Source organism: Siniperca chuatsi, linkage group LG16 (genome assembly GCF_020085105.1).
Source record: "Siniperca chuatsi isolate FFG_IHB_CAS linkage group LG16, ASM2008510v1, whole genome shotgun sequence".
Lineage (NCBI taxonomy): Eukaryota > Metazoa > Chordata > Actinopteri > Centrarchiformes > Sinipercidae > Siniperca > Siniperca chuatsi.
In genome coordinates, this window is record NC_058057.1 from 21,057,353 (window position 1) to 21,074,156 (window position 16,804).

A 16,804-nucleotide genomic window follows, 5' to 3' on the forward strand; every position below is an offset into this window, starting at 1 on the left:
TCAGTGTTGCCACAATGTAATAATCCATAATAACTCATGCCGAGCTGTCATCCTTAATAAGAATGAGTTTATAAATGACTTCCTGGATTAAAAAAGGCAAACATTTGTATATGTGTAGCCCATAAATGTCTATTTGCTTCTCTCCATTTGATTGCTACAGAATAACAGTGAGTTATCCTATACTCGATTCATAAAAAGGTCTTACTGAACATGTCTGAACACACTGTGTCTGGTAGATCTGTCCTCAGTAAAAAGCCCTAGCAAACAGAAAATTGTGTTTTTCTTTCTTTTTTAGATTACACTGAAGAAGAGCTTGGTTTTTTGCATGAGCAGAGGTGTAGCCACCATGGCTAACCAGGCAAAGAAAGTCACAGAAACTCAAACATTAACAGAAAGGCTATGTTAGAAGGAACCACTGTGCAGGATACATTGTTTGACCATAGATAAGGGGTCATCATAGGTCCACTTGGTTCCTAGTTTCCAAGTCGGGCTGTCTCCTAGTAGAATAGAGTAGTGTCCCGTTGTATTGCAGTGGGTCTCAGGAAAGTGTGAACTGTGAAGTACAAGGAAAAAATGACATGTATTGCTACTCTTTTGGACCCTGCTGCTCATTAATTGGTGGCACATCAGGCTGTTGCCAGATTTGGTGTTCTCTCTCTGTTTTACGTCTGTTCTGCTTGACAGCATTTTTAATTGGGTCTTTGAGTTTGTTTGGATCAGGTCTCTTTTCTTTTTGGAAAATGTATTTACTGTATGCATGTCGGGTTCGGGTAGGTTTTCCAAAGGTCTGTTTCGGATTGTTTTTGTAAACGTTTGGACCCACAAAGACCTCTACCAGTTATCTGTAGGACATCCAGTGCGGACACATCACAACAGTGACAGCTTTACCACTATAGATGGAGACAAAAACATAAGTATCGCCAAATAAAAAAGAAACACAAAAGGTTACAGATCACCACTCACAGGAAATGTTACTGCACAAAAAGCAGAAAAAAATAGATGTGAAGATGTACATGGGTGAACAAAATCAGGAACAGGAACACCCTAAAAGCTGTGCAATAAATAAGACACTACCATTTGTAAACTTATCATGGTCAAATTTTGTTGAGACTTGACAGTGGTGTTGATACACTATGAGGTTCTGCTGTGTTGTATTCCTGCTATTTTGTCCACCAGTGGATCTTTCAGCCTCTCTGTCTCGAAGCCAGTCAGCCAATGTCAAGTTTTGTGTCGGTCTAATATTTGCCCTCCCTGTTGTTTCACCTTCTGCAGAGGTCAGTGCAAATCACAGAGAGGTCAGGCAGATCAAGCTGAGGAGCACGTCTGTGTCACATTCCTCATGTGGCCTTTATCACAAAGGCGATGTGTGTCTCTCTGCAGAGAGAAAGACCTGAAAGTACAACTTTGTGCATTAAATGGGCAATGATTTTGACTCTCAGTATATCCAAATGTTGTGCATTGGGGCTACAGTAGACCTAATCAAAGCCTGTTGTCTCTGTGATGTGTTCTGGTTGGAAGAGGCCTACGGTAAGTCTTGTCTGAGTCATCCACCAGTTGTATGTAAAACATGTCATATTTCCACATCATCTAAACAAGTTTTTGACTTTGAACTTAAACCTGGATGATAAATGGTAAAATAGCTCCAATCTGACAAACAAAATCACAGACATGCTTGAGAATTTTAACAACTATTTATTGTCTTGAAGTATGTAACAAAATAATTGCTATGAATAAAAACAGCATTTTTGCTTTGTACAACTAAGAAAATGTTTACAGACAAGCAAAACTAATTGTACAAAAATAATGGTAACATTGATACACAATAACAAAGAAGGTAAAAACGATAAAGAACAGAACATCCTCACGTCAGTGTGCAAACCGTTTATACAGATGGACACGTGCCCTTTGGGTAAGGCAACAAATCCTGATAAATTATTTAAATAGCATTTATCTACACACACGCACACACACACGCACAAATCAACCTCTCACAAACAGCTAAGACAAAACAGAACAATAATTTATCTGCTAAAAACAGCATCGGACATGATAAAAGCAAAATTATTTATAAAAAAGAAATCTCCCATTTTACATCGTTCATTCTCACCGGGTTGGTCACGGGATTGGGAGCTTGTTGTGTTTTTAGATATGAAATGTCATACTATTTACAGCTCATGCTACAGTAGCACTAAGATGTCCATCATTTTGAAAGGTATATGAAAAAGTACTTAGGTTGTGTTTTTGTTTGATCAAATTATACAACAGCAATGAGGTAATATTTGTACATCAAAGATTTCCTTTGTTATTCATCTCTCTCTGAAGAAAAGGTACACAAGTCACATACACTTCATGCTAAATAGCCCTATCTGAAGAATACCTAATTCACTTTGTACAGCGGAGATGATAGACACTGGCTGTACCTGATTTTGGGTCAGTTTTCACTGTGATATTGGATGGATTTTTTTTACTTTTTCAAAGCATTCAAATTTCCATTGCTGCCTACATTGTAGGCAAGAGTCAATAAATTACATGTATTTACATCATTTCAAATTGAAATCCTCAAAAGCTGAGGGAGATAAATTTTTTCATTGACTAAGGTTTTGATTGTAAGATAGGGAATACTAGCTTTGGGATCACTGGCTTTATCAATTTTCTGTAAAATATAATCCTCAAAATTTTTCTTACTGGTTTGATGTGGGAAGGTCATCGCTTCCATCTCACCCTGAGAGTTGTTTAGTTAACCAGACAACATCAACAAAGCCCATGATGTTCAAAAGTACTTGTAGCTTGATAGCTAACCTAAATGTAATTTTGTTCTTCTCTTTTACATAATTGTCTACTGAGATTCTTAGGTAGATGGGTAAAAGCACTTTCTTGTTCCATTCATGGCCAGTCTTCCACATACAGTACATGCATGAACACAAAATATCATGTTCCCCTTATTTCTAACTCGCTCCATTCCCAACAGTTTTCTTAAGTCACAAGTCTTCAACAACAAAGATTCCTACAAAATGTTATTGCTGTCTCATCCTTTGAGTCCTCAAAAGTTGTATCATTCAAAATCTAGATCCTGATCTGGTAGCAGATCTGGTATAGCAGAGGGAATATTTCATCAGTTTTTTCTTTGGGATGTCCATCCAGAAGGTAAGGTAGAAAGGCACACAGGCTGAAGAAGTGAAACAGAAAGAGAGAGAGATGTAAAGGCTTGGAAGTGCATAGTTGTCTATGGGGAGCCGTTCCCGCGCAGATATGAATGAGGTCTTTCAGAGAGCGAGAAAGCAGGCACAGCTGGGATAGAAGGTGTTTGTGTCCTACTGGCAAAGCTAGAGGGATTGTTTTGTTCCCCCCAGCTCTTCCTGCTCTTGTGGATGCTAAGGCTGGAGGAGAAGGGGCTCTCTGATCCTCAACTGGCAGTCAACAGGTTGGTGCTCTGCCCAAACCAGCTTCAAGCTACCCTGAGGCTGACCACATGCCCTTCCCCACCGTCCGAGTGTGCATGCCGCAGAAGAAAGAGTTGCGGAGATAAATCGGTCCCTGGACTTTGCATCAGAATATATAAGTTCATACTTTATACAAAAAAGGTGCATTCCTCAGAGCTTCCTGCGCCGTGCATTTAGGTATCTGTTAAAAGAAAGAGACATAATAAATGGAGTTGGATAGCAACATCGATTTTAAGAGCAGAACATCAAATTGTTTCTGGGAAGCTGCTTTTACAATCACATTTTAGTTGATTTTACATAAATCCTTACCTCTGCATTCATACTTGAGGTCTGAGAAGTATACCATCTCTTGTGAGAAGACAAAGAGACCTAGCCTGCCGCCTGCATATGTCTTGTCATAGATGTTACCAGAATCTGCCATGATCTTCTTGCCCTCGTACATCACAACTCTGTGGGAATAAAGGAAAAATTAAAGCTTGGGATTTCGAAGAGATGTCAATTTCGATGTGGACTAATTAGTATCCTCTGCCTACCTAATAAGTCCTGTTCTCGGTCTGTGGATCAGATGCCATCTGTAGGCAGTGAAATCTTTCCATCCAACATTCTTAGGGTCATGCCAGAGTGTGCGGACCTAAAGCAGGGGGAAATAAACAGTCATGGGTTTATCTTTTTACACTATCCCTATATTACAATCATCCACTGGGGGATAAAACCTCCAAAAGTCCACCAAATTTCTTACCTGTCCTGGGGTATTCCCTGTGTGCCAGAGGGCGTTTCTGAGGTGCTCTCCTGGGCCAGTGGTGGAGTTAACCACTTTAATGGACAGGCCAGAGTAGCCCTGGGCCTTGGTGGGTTTATTTGACCAGTACGTCTGAGTAATCTGCTTCCACATCACCACATAGAACCTGGAACTGGACTGGTAGCCGAACACAAAGCCAGCATAATCATCATCTCTCTCTGTGTTGATGAAGAAAGTCCCACTGAAGTCCACTGAATTGAACTCATGGTATCCTGAAGGAAAAATGAAAGTTAGAGCCCAGAATTTCAATGCAGAATTTCAACTGAACAATAACTTTATGCACTCAGATATTAAATGTATGTTATTTGGGTGAAATTTGGGTGCATTTTGTAGACAATCACAACACATTCTTTTTACTTACCAACAGCGATGCCAGGGTCGCAATTGACAGTTTGAACCAGCTCTTTGCCTTGATGGCGGACGACCCAGTTAGGATCAATCTGCGAGGTGCCTTTGGGGTCCAGAGGAACCATCTGGAACTTGCGGAAGTCTGTCTCACTAATGTCAAAGTTCTCAGGGCACACGTCGTAGATGTCAGGCACGTTGTCTTGGTCAAAGTCATCTTTGCAAGCATCTCCACGACCATCACCTGAAAAATATACATTACATATTCTTTAATATAATATCCATGGTGGTTTGAAGATCTCTAGACTGCTTTAGAATTGTTTTGGACAACCTGTGTCCTTTAGGGTTGAGACATGGCCCATTTTGCTTACCATCAGAGTCCAGTTGGTCAGGGTTGACGGCCAGTCTGCAGTTGTCCTTGTCATCAGGGATGCCATCGTTGTCGTCATCATGATCACAGGCGTCTCCCTTGCCATCCTTGTCATGGTCAGCCTGGTTGGCGTTGGGGATGTATGGGCAGTTGTCCAGGTTGTTCTGGTGTCCGTCCTCATCGATGTCCTGGTTGCTGTCACACTTGTCTCCCACACGGTCATCATCTGAATCCACCTTCAATGGTACAATGTTTTGATGTCAGAATTATGACTTAATGTATGGCTTAGGGGAAAATTAAATATTAACATGTGATTACATCCCACTATGTATATTTCCTGCTTGTTCTTATATCTCTCCTCTCCTGCTTTCATTAAGGACTTTCCTTAAGCTGAAATCACTCAGTCTCTGTAAAGCTGCCAAGCTTAATTTGTCCAAGATCTGTCAGCAGTTTTCAGTGACTGAAAATCAAACATCACTCCTCAAGACTCTGTTGCTCCTACTCCAATTTGCTTGTTGAGCACCTCCAGCATCTGCAGTATAGGGTGAAGTCATGCTAGCCGTACTTGGCAGGACTAGACACACCCTGCAGCACTAAGAAAAAATAGGTGCAAGGGGGATAAATGGAGGGAGGGAGCAGGGATGGGATGTAAGGATTTGAGTAACTGTATGGAATCAAAAATTCTCAATAAGCCTACAACTTTTGAAGACATTTTTGTGTAGTTTTTGTAGTCTTTGGAACAGCAAGTAAGACTGCTGCGTCCATGTCTGGACTTGTCTCTTTTGGCCTTTAATAGCAAGGTGCAATTCATTCTTTAAAGACCACATCAGTGTAGATTTAGACTCACCCCTCCTTCCCCCATCTTTTTTCTGAGTCTCGTTGTTCAACACATTCCTATTTATCAGTGTAGCATGGCACAGGTGGACTGAGCAGACCCGTGGTGTGCAGACAGGGCATGCACACAGCCCAGGGCCAGCCCATTCCTCAGTAATATCCAGCCTAGGGCCTCTTCCCTCACATTAGCCAGCTAATGTCAATGGGCCATTGAAAAGACCCCTAGCCCCCCACCACGCCTTATTGAACTGATGTGCCCTTGAGGTGCATACAGGATTTACTCCACCTTTACATGGCGTGATAAAGCTTAGACAGCTACACAGGGCTAATTACTGAGGCTTCGCCTCAATTGAAAGAAAGATATATGCTGAGCTATGAAGAAAGGCAGGGAGATGAATGTGGATTATTGTTGGTGGGTGAGGTGGAAGGAAATGGGGAAGGGCTATGTGTGTGTGTCCACACACCTGATCAGGATTATGTTCCAGAGGACAATTGTCGCACATGTCTCCCACTCCGTCAAGATCTGTGTCTCTCTGGTCGACGTTGTACACGTAGGGGCAGTTGTCCTTCTCATTCAGTATACCTGGGGAATGAATGGAAACATGTGATATGAAAAACCAGCACAAAAAGTTATGACCTCACTTTAGCACAGACATAAAGATGTAGATTTCCTGAGGATTGTTTTTATTAAAGTTTCCAGTCCTCACCATCTCCATCAATGTCCACAGCACAGGCATCTCCCTCTCCATTGTTGTCTGTGTCTGTCTGGTCTGGGTTACTATTGTAGGGACAGTTGTCACAGCGGTCACCCACATCATCGCGGTCATAGTCATACTGCCTGGGGTTGTACACGAATGGACAATTGTCCTTTTTCAAAAAGAGAAAGACAAAGGGGAAGAGAGAGAGTTGAGGATATGTTTTCAGATGCAGTGCTTGTCATTTGCCATCTGCGCCTGAGCAGATCTATTTACAGGGAGGGAGTGATGCGGGATGAAAAGGTGCTTTATTTTTAGGTCCTGTCCCCAATCTAATGTTGGGATTAGCAAACGCACAGTGCAGCTCCTTCAGAGCTGTACCTCAGCGTTGGAATTTGAGGTTTTGGCTCAGGCCAGGGAGAAACATTTGCTTTCCTGCTGAGCCTCCCCTCCCCTTCCACCTCTCCACCTGCCTTCTTATTAGACAGCATGAATGACGAATGCAAAAATCACAGCAAAGAACACACACACTCCCTTGTTCACTGTTATGGCCACATCTGGAGAGTTTCACTTACCCTATCATCAGGAATTCCATCATTGTCATCATCATTGTCACAAGCATCTCCAATGCCGTCCTTATCGTAATCTTCCTGCCCGGAGTTAGGGAGGTTGGGGCAGTTGTCCTGAATAACAGACAACACAGTTAAACAGTCAGAGATTCTAACAAACGTACAAGTAACTTGACTTTAACTCTGCAAAAAAAGTGACTTTGCTTTACAGAGCCTTGCTGCTTCCCCACTATGTACCTTTTTGCAGTGGTAGGTGGCATTCTCCACACAAACCAAGTCAGCGTTGGGCCATCCATCCAGATCTGTGTCCTCTCCACAGATATGGCCATTGCCAGCATAGCCGGGCTTGCACTCACAGCGGTACATGGGATCGGCAAAGTGTCCGAGGTAGTTACAGCGGGCATTTTTATTGCAGTCATGGCTTCCATCGAGGCAAGGATTACGGGGTGTACACACCTGTAGAGTGAAGGAGGGATGCATAGTTTGAATGATCAGTGATCAGACTGGCTGTGCATAGTCCAAATTCATGACATTCTGTTCTTTTAGAAGGCAGACATTCATCACAATAAATAAGCACGGTAATGCCCTGGAAATGAAGGTGAACTTGTACCTTACACCAATATGTATTTATCATACATTTGATCAACTTGCATCTCTTTTTGTCAGAGCATTTGCTTTTTACTGTTCTCTGATCAGCTGCTTAACACAAAGACAAGACTGAACCTGCCTGTTTCTTTGCAGCAGCCTGCTCCACACCTCTGCCAAACGGCTGGGGTCCTGAGTAGCGAGGAGGGCAAGGCAGACAGTTGTAACCAGGATCTGTGTTCTCACAGCGGTGCACACCATTAAACTCAAAGCAAGCGTCTGGGACCTCCTTGCACTGTTTTCAGGATGAAAAGAACAATCATTGAGATCATTAAGCTGACAGCAGCTGTTTGTAGCTGACAAAATCAAAATACAAGATCTAAGGAATTTTTACCTCATCAAGATCTTTACACTTGATACCATTGCCAGTGTAGCCAGCCGGGCACTTTCCACACTTCCAGGAACCATCAGGGAAACTGGTGCACTTGGTTCCAGCAAAGCAAGGGTTAGACAGGCACCCATCTGAAAACAGCAATGTTGGCTCATTATCAAGACATTAACTGCAAGATGAAAGGTATCACTCAGATGTAACCTTTTTTTTAATCAGGTAAATCCCATTCCAGTAATGATCTCATTGTTAATAATTTAATAGAAAACTTAAAATAGAAAAAGATGCCAAAAACAATAGTAATATAGTTAAAGCACAGTAAAAACATGTTTAAAATAATACGGATACATAGAACTAGACTGTAGAAACTCTGTAAGTGATTAAAAAGCCTCACCAATTGGGCAGGCTTTCTTGTTGCACATCTGGGTGTCTTTGGCATCACCAACACACTCTTTGCCACCGTATTTTGGTGCGGGGTCATTACACAGGCGTTTACGAGTCTGGACACCACCTCCACAGGTAAGAGTGCAGGCATCCCATGGTGACCAGGGTCCCCAGTTACCATTGACTAAGAGGGACAAGAAGAAAACATGATAAATTGCTATCCTTGCTGTATACAACTCAGAAATGCAACCAGGAAGCGAATATCAGATGGTGAGACTTACTGGGGCACGAAGACTTCTGACACTTCTCGGTTTGCCGGCCTTCTCCTTCACAGTCCTTGCCTCCAAACTGAGGGGTGGGGGAGTTGCAGAGGCGGATACGGGTGATGACACCAGCACCACAGGTGACAGAGCAGGATGACCAGGGTGACCAATGGCTCCAGCTGCCGTTCTGCTTGACTGAAGGTTGCAAAGAAAGGTCAGAGGTCAGTTACCAGGAAGCAAAGCATTGGACAACTGTGGCACTCTCATACATTATGGCACACGGATAATGACAGGCTAGCAAAACTCAAAGTAAAATCACAGATAAATACATATAAATCAGGCGGGCTGCTTATTAATTTGTGTTTGGCTGATTGTGTGTTGTGTTAACTCACAGCGCTTGTCACACTCCTGGAGGTAGCAGTCACGGGTCTGCACAGAGGTGCCTTCACAGTTGTTATTGATACGGTCGCAAGAGCGCCCACGCTGCTGGATGCCCCGCCCACATGACACGGAACAATGGGTCCATTCAGACCATGGCGACCAGCCGTCCTCTGCATAGTCGCTCGCTGAGCAGGAGGGAGAGAATATGAGAGAGAGGGGAAGAGGGAGACAATAAAAGAGCTATTCCAACAAGGCAGCACCCCCTCACAAACACCCCCAAGCCTAAATGAGGAGGGAAAGCTCTTAAAGCGTAAGGCTAATAGTGTGGATTTAGCTGGGACAGAGAGAAGGCCATCTGTTGAGAGGGAGGGAGACTAACATACTGAGAGAAGCTGCCGAAATAGAAAGGGCCACTGTCCTCAGGATACATAGGGATGCCCCATTGGCTTATGTTTTCCTAAAGAGGAAACTGATTTTGCAAACATGGCGCTGGGTGTGTAATGACTTCAACAAGTGGCTGAGGTCTGGATGAATGCGGCTCCTCCTGTTTATTTAGGTTTTAGGGAAGTATTGCAGCCAAGCCTGCATAGGTATGAAGAACATGTCACTTCTCCTCATGTAGAAGATGGCTTCACTAAACCAACCAATTTTCCGTCCTGCTTTAACCAATTTGGCAAATTACAGCCATTTTAACTTGAAGATTCAAAGAAGTTTTGGAGCACAAAGCGCCAATGTTCCAAAAACATAAGTGCCCTTTCATTTACTCGGATGTTATTGCAGTTAAATCATCTCTAAAATTAACGTGTTTTCTCTTGAATAGAAACCTTTACATCTAGGGAAATATTTGTGGCTTTTTGTTTTATATGGCAAATAGCATAGAAACGGCTCTCTCAGTGAATGGGGCAGTGTTTGAAGACTTTAGTTGAAACATATGCATTCTAGCTTACGGGGGCCATTTATACAGTAGCTTATAGTGCATGTTTACATAACTGTAATTACAGTGTACTTTCCTATAGCTATGCAGATTCTAACAATGAGTTGGGCATAAAACAGAAATGCTTACGTGTTCCACAGCGTGGGCAGCACTCTCCATCAGGTACAGTAGCATTAGCACAGGGGATCAGTGGGCAGGAGATCTTGCGGCACACGGTAGCAGAATTCTGAATAAGCACAGAGATCAAATGTATGGTTAAACACATGCTCAGATATATGGATATCACCCAAATGTTTCTGCAATTTTCCTCCAAATTGTGTCCAGGTGCTGGGTTGAATCCCCATTTCCAAATGGAATTGAGACACTACAGAACCATGTCACTAAGTAGAGTTGATTGTTGTGTAAACCTATTTAAATTAGTGCGTGTTGCAGGGTAATTTTTTATCCAAGTCTTAGTCCATGTCCGTGCAACCAACTCATTAAATTCTCTGCTCAGCATCTGAGTTTGCACAGATTTACTGTGCCAGAACTAAAAAGCAGAATTCTGGCTGAGAACGGAGACCCCTGCAGACAACCTGCCCACTGGGTCAGGGGAGGGTGGGAATGAGGCCAAAGTCCTAATAATGGAAGTCGGTTTCACCGTGGAGCTGGACTGGCACTGATCCCCAAACAAGTAAAGTCAGCCTGCCAGCACAACCTGTGTGGGTGCACTGTGAATGACTCAGGGATAACAGCCTCTAACTATGCATGTTAATGTTCTCCCTCCTGGATCTGATCACTGACAGGGAAGAAAAGGGAAAATGGGAATAACTAGTGTATCAGTAGAAGAGGAAATCAGGAAATACAGCCTTCGGTATCTGTAAAAGAATATTTTGCACCCGAACCCATCCCTCCTTTCCACTTGTCAGAGCCAAGGTCTTGTTCTTAATTATGGGCAATGTATCACTTAATGTCTGGTAAAGTCCCTCTAGGCCACACTTGAGTTGAACTTCTGACAACAGACCTCTCATTACAACAGTAAAGGCTGTTGGCCTTCTGTCAGGTCTTCACACTACTAATTACTGACCAGATCAGTTGAGTGGTGTTAAGTGTGTGTGTGTGTGTGTGCAAGTACAAACAAGTCAGATCATAGAGTGCATCCCCTTCACACATGTGTTTAAGTATCTCACCTGACAAGTGCACTCGGTGCAGTCATCGATGGTCCACTCATCTCGGTTCTTGTGCACAATGCCGTTGTGGATGCAGACGCCTCTGTGAATGCCAATGTGGTTCTTAATCAGCTTGTTCTCATCCGTCTGTGAAGGAGGTGCAGGAGAAATAGACAAAACACAAATATTGTTTATTGATTATTTGGATCCTAATCAGTCGTTACCTTGGCAAAACTACTTTTCCTGGGGTCCGTATTAAAATTTACTGTATAATCAACATGTGTTTAAACTTACACCGCATTCAGTAAATAAAACTGTAAAGAAATAAGAGCATGAGTTTAGTGTTGCTTATGTGTTTATACCCAGAAAATAGTTAAGAGGATTCAAGAGGTAGACAAGTTCATTGTTAATCCAAACAAGTAAAACATTATATGATGTACAGAGAAAATATGTCTAAGTAGAACTTTATATAGGTTTGGAAACAATTTTCAACTGATGCCATAAAGATATTTAACTTTCTAAAATAAGAAAGTAGTAGTTATGGATAATTAAAGATGTCGTTTAAAGTTTCATTTTGCAGCTTATACACATTTCAGTGTTGGTGCAGGTCATCACTAAATTGAAAATCAGAGTGTATAGCACTATACACTACAAAATGCACAATAACTCAACAGGCTTCCTTGTTTTCTAAGCACTCAAAAGTATTCTTAACCCCATTTGACTAACAATGAATGTTCTTTTACAGTGCAAAACTTGAGAAATATGTTAGAGTTACCACATCCCCTTAGCTGAATATACAATATGTGTCTAATGTTAGTTTGCTGGACAGCAGGTGGTGATGGTCAACAGCCTCCCTCCCTCCTGGTAACCCAGAGACCAGACACATCTAAGAAACACACAAACACATGCAAAGACAGACAGGCAGCTGACAGGCAGCTGACAGGCAGACGGTCTCTTGCACTCTGCCACCAGACAGTCTGGTGGGTTTCCTCCTTACCAGCTGGCGGAGTTCATTGGACAGCTCCTTGACCACCACACCAAGGCCCTTGAGCTCCTTAAACATCCGGAGCAGGTCCTCACAGGAGAAGCCACAGACCATCTGCAGGTCTTCACCGGGGTAAAAACACAGGCAGAAAGGTCATTAATTGCTAGTGAAGGTAAAAAAAAAAAAAAAAAAAAAGATTTCTCATTCTTGATCTAGTCTGGTCAGTCTCTAGGCTGGAGTCTAATCATTAGACATGAGCCAGTATAACATGGTTTAATGGGAAGTCCACAACATGTCAGAGTCACATGCAGTAGTGTTTACCTTTAGTCTTATGTCCAGTGTACTCTGTTCTGATGGCTGAGGAGCCATTGAGGTTCTCCAGCATCATGCTGTCAGTCGTCATGGCTGAAAGAAGAACAGCAGCATAAATCAAATTACATACAGTATCTGCACACATCGTTATGGTTGATTTATTAATGAGGAAGGATATTGTTCTCAAAATGGTACACATCCCACACTGCTATAAATTATTATGAAAAGTAATAAGTTAATACTGCACAGCCCATAGAACATTCTTTGAGACCATAGTACCCTGCGATATTTGTAAACTGGCATTCCTGTGTGACAAGTGGTAAACAGCTTCCCAGGGAGGGGTTTATGTAGAAATCAGCAAGGAAATGAAGTATGTACACATTTCTTTGATAAGGACTTCCAAGGACTTGCAGATAAGTGATGAGTAAACACACTAGATGTCTTATCACTCACAGCTTTGGCATCCTTTGTTGCGGAGGATGGCATCCAGTGTTGTTCCAAACACAAACCGCACGTTTTGTAGGACCCCCTGCAAGTATCAAAGTTCAGTTTAGTCTACAATCCGGTACATCAGTAAATAAAACCGCTCATCATCGCATCACCTTATAAGCATTAAAATAATCACTCTGTCCTGTCATATGTGCGTTTTTGCGCTTTCGGACATAATTATACATTTGCGTTTTAAACAAAACTCTCCGCTGTCAACATTAAAAAGAGAAGTGAAATAAAATGTCAATCTCCCGTCTATAATGGTCCGTGCTCTCACCATGAACCTGTCCTTCACGGCTCCCTTGCCAATCCTGAGCTGCGCGCTGGCGGGGGTCTCCAACGTCAGGATGCTCTGGATGGGCGCATCCAACTCGGCGGTGTTCACCTCCTCGCATCCCGCATACAACTGCGCCCGGTCCTCCTCCACGAACAACGTCATATTCTCCCAGTGGCCCGTAGCCAGATTCACATCTTCAAAGGAAACCACCTGCTGCTTGTTCTCGGTGGAGAAAACGATGTCCAGGGTGTTCGCCTTGCCATTGGAGACGATCTCAAACACGGGTCCAGAGCCGTCCTGCTTCTCCACGGTCAGGAGGCTTCCCCTGGTCTTTTTGAACTGCTTGAAGTTGAGCAGGAGGAGGAATCCCCTCTCGGACTGTATGGAATCGATCAGGTCCCTAAAGGCGCTCTCGGGGATCGGGGGGATCAGGTCCGGATTGAGGATCTTGTAGGCGGGGCTGTACGGGTCGTCTCCTTTCACCTGAGTGACCCCGTGGTTCTTCCTGGGGACTTGGATGAGCTCAAACAAGTCATACACGCTATTGTCATCTCGACTCTCTGCGGGTGAATAATAATAAGCAGTCAGCCTTTGTCTGGCAGTGCATTGGATTTCTGTTGTTTTCAGTTTCAGTACACTGCAAAATCACACCAGACTCTCATAATAATAATAAAAAAAATACATCGTTTCCCATCTGAAAAGAGAACTGATATTTTTTTAATTCAAGTTGAATCACTTAGTTAAGCCAAACTCACCTGCGACTCGCGCACTCTCGCAGGTCCAAAGCATCAATAGCAAAAATATCCCTGTCAGCTTCATGGTGAAACACCAACCTGCTGCCTGTGACAAATGACGACAAAAAACCCAATAATCTAACCATTTATAACATTAATGTCAAACAAAGTCAGTGTGCAACAGGTTTAAAGCAAAAGCAAATAAAAGTCGGTCAAAACTCAGAAATTGATGCCAGTGCAGCTGCAGAAAGAGCCTAGTCGCATTCCTTAGAATATTTGTTACTCACCTGCTTAACGAAAACAGCAGACCAAAAGCAATAAAATCCTGCAAAATATGTGGAAATCCAGCAATAATCCTCAAGGATGAATTTATGGCGAATTATTTAAAAGAAAAACGTTCCACCGTGAAAAGAAGAGAAATAATAAAATCTTGCTTGTTTTTTTTTTGTTTTTTTTTTCTTGATTGAAAACTTGTCCTTGCTGGTATCGGCCGCTAAAAAACTCCCTTTTAAGCCGAGGGGGACAAAGTGCTATTTAAATAGTTTGATGCCATTCCTAAGAAGTGGCCTCGTCCAATCACGGTGAGGGGAGAAAAAGGGACGAGCTTATCCTCTTAGCTCAGAGAGAGAGAGAGAGAGAGAGAGTCCATCCATCAGTCCTCAGAAGTATTTCCTTCCAGACCATTGAGATCTTTACGTTTTTTTTCAATACTCATATATTGTTTTATCTTATTTCATATGATGCTACTTGTCTAAAATGTTCCCCTAAGAGACACTATAGCAACTATATGTATAGTTTACAGTTTTCTTATGTATCCTTAAATATACTACAGAATTACTACTACTTCTTGTTGTTTAGACTGTTCAGAAAAAACAGCTTTTTTTTTCATGTCAAATAGGTCATATATCAGGTCTGAACAGTAGTGAGTTTCAGTAGTGAGTTTCAGTATTATCCTTAGCTTGTTGCAGTTCCAGATCCAACCGCTAGGAGCCGACGTGAGTTCACTGGAGAGGTGCCTGAGGCAGTTCAAGGTAGTGCTGCAGCACACCTGAACTGACATTCAGATTTTCACTGTTTTTGTACAAAAGAATACTAAAATAAATTATTTCCACTGGTGATAATGTATTGCAGCATCCTATTTTAAGTCTCTGAAAACAATGAAAGTGGTAGGACATCCTCCTGATCATTCCTGATTATGTGTCATTGAGAAAGGCATTTCTTTTCTGCCAAAGAAGAAGAATAGGTAGGGGAAGAAGAAAAATAAATTACAAAAATCTTCTCAACAGGATCAGGAAAAAACATATAGTGGAACTGAAGCATATGGCACTGCAATTAAAAAAATCAGAAATAAATAAGGAAATAGATAAAATTCACTAATAAATTCAAATATATATAAAATATAAGATATAATATATATTGAGGAAAAGGAAATGCCTGTGCTGCATGCTACTAAAGATTCAGGTTACATACAGCACAGATGATGTTACGCCATGTATCAAGCACAATTTTCACACCAGCATCAGTTAAAAATATATCAGTATTAGCCAGTGATTAAGCAGTGTAAGGCAACTCCTCCTGGCAATCTTGACTTAGTTTGTTGTTATCAGCTTCAGACATTACATTTCATGAACTGTCGCTTCAAATGTGGCGGGATCATTTAATCCAAACACTCTCATCTAAACTGTTTATACTGAATAGGAAAATCACTGTTTATAGTTTATAGGGAAGATTTCCTTCTTATTTACCAGTGCGTGACATGAATGTAATCGCTGAATCACAGATTTAATTTTAATTTATTTCTCTTTAGTGCAATGCACTTCCAGTGAAGCAGCGAAAAAACATCAGTCTGCCAAATGTAAACCAGCTGACACAATATCAAGCCATTTCTGTCACTTTATTCACTTTCCAATCAGGTTGCAAGTGTCCCCTCTCCTGTGCTGTGTAAAAACATGCAGTGTTTTGACTACCTGGTGACGGTAGACAGATCCACCTTTGACAGATAAGTAATCGTACCTTTTGCCGTTCACTGACACAGAGAAACTCTAGATCTTCAGGCTGTACGTAGTAGTGTAATTTATCTACTTAATGCATAAGACATATGCCTATATGTAATGCGACAGGTTTCAGAGATATGAGTTTAACAGACGTATACTGGTGTGTCTGCTGAAAAGTAGTTTTGGCGTCTGGGGATGGAAGCTCTCCCCTGAGGTCAGAGCTGAGCTGCACTCTTCTGGTGCCTGTGAGTCTCTGTTTTAGTTCAGGACCCTTGATGGAGACTGTAGGTAGCTTGTTTCAGCCTGCGGATGATACACTGATGATAAAGATTGGAAGTTTGGAAAGGCGTTAACCAGATTGAGCAAATGGACTGACTTGTGTTTGAGTGATGCACAATCTGGGAGCTCATTTAAGACTCATGTTAGTGTTTGGTTGTTATTTTGTAAGCTCAGCCTGTGAAGAAGAAAGCATATGTGCAGAAAAAATGTCCTGCTGTTTTTGGCAGGAGAAAATATAAATAAAAGGATCAAGAGAACATTTGTCTGAATACACACATGCTACCACACACATTCACTAAAGACTGTTGGTGTGATGAAGTGCGCATGTACAGTAAACAGGCATGTGCGCATGCACACCACGCATCTTTTTCCTTTCCATTTCTTTTCTGTTTTTGCTACATGGCCAAAAGGAGTAGAGGAGAAGAAAAGAGTGGAGAAACAAGGAAATGAGAGAAAATAAAAAGGTAGAAGAAAAGAAAGTATAAATAAGAAAAGGAGAGGAGTGGGGGGATGAGGAGAAGAGGAACAAAAAGAAGAGAGAGGAAACAAGGAAAGAAGAGGACTAATGAGAAGAGGAGAGGAGGAACAAGGAAAGGAGA

At 42.1% G+C, this 16,804-nt stretch overlaps 1 protein-coding gene across 1 annotated transcript; it reads right to left on the reverse strand.

Annotated features, from left to right (window-relative positions):
• Positions 1-1,672: 1,672 nt before the first annotated feature.
• Positions 1,673-14,457, reverse strand: thbs1b (thrombospondin 1b). Its single transcript, XM_044169311.1, has 23 exons — positions 14,220-14,457; positions 13,954-14,038; positions 13,199-13,758; positions 12,886-12,961; positions 12,442-12,525; positions 12,133-12,242; positions 11,157-11,282; positions 10,117-10,213; positions 9,065-9,238; positions 8,691-8,867; positions 8,420-8,593; positions 8,032-8,159; positions 7,780-7,932; positions 7,290-7,508; positions 7,059-7,166; positions 6,496-6,655; positions 6,253-6,371; positions 4,956-5,190; positions 4,601-4,828; positions 4,180-4,451; positions 3,974-4,071; positions 3,750-3,889; positions 1,673-3,621 (listed from the first exon to the last, which is right to left on the reverse strand). The coding sequence occupies exons 2-23, from the start codon at positions 14,015-14,017 to the stop codon at positions 3,614-3,616; spliced, it is 3,510 nt and encodes a 1,169-aa protein (XP_044025246.1). The 5' UTR covers positions 14,018-14,038; positions 14,220-14,457; the 3' UTR covers positions 1,673-3,613.
• Between the last annotated feature and the right edge of the window lie 2,347 nt (positions 14,458-16,804).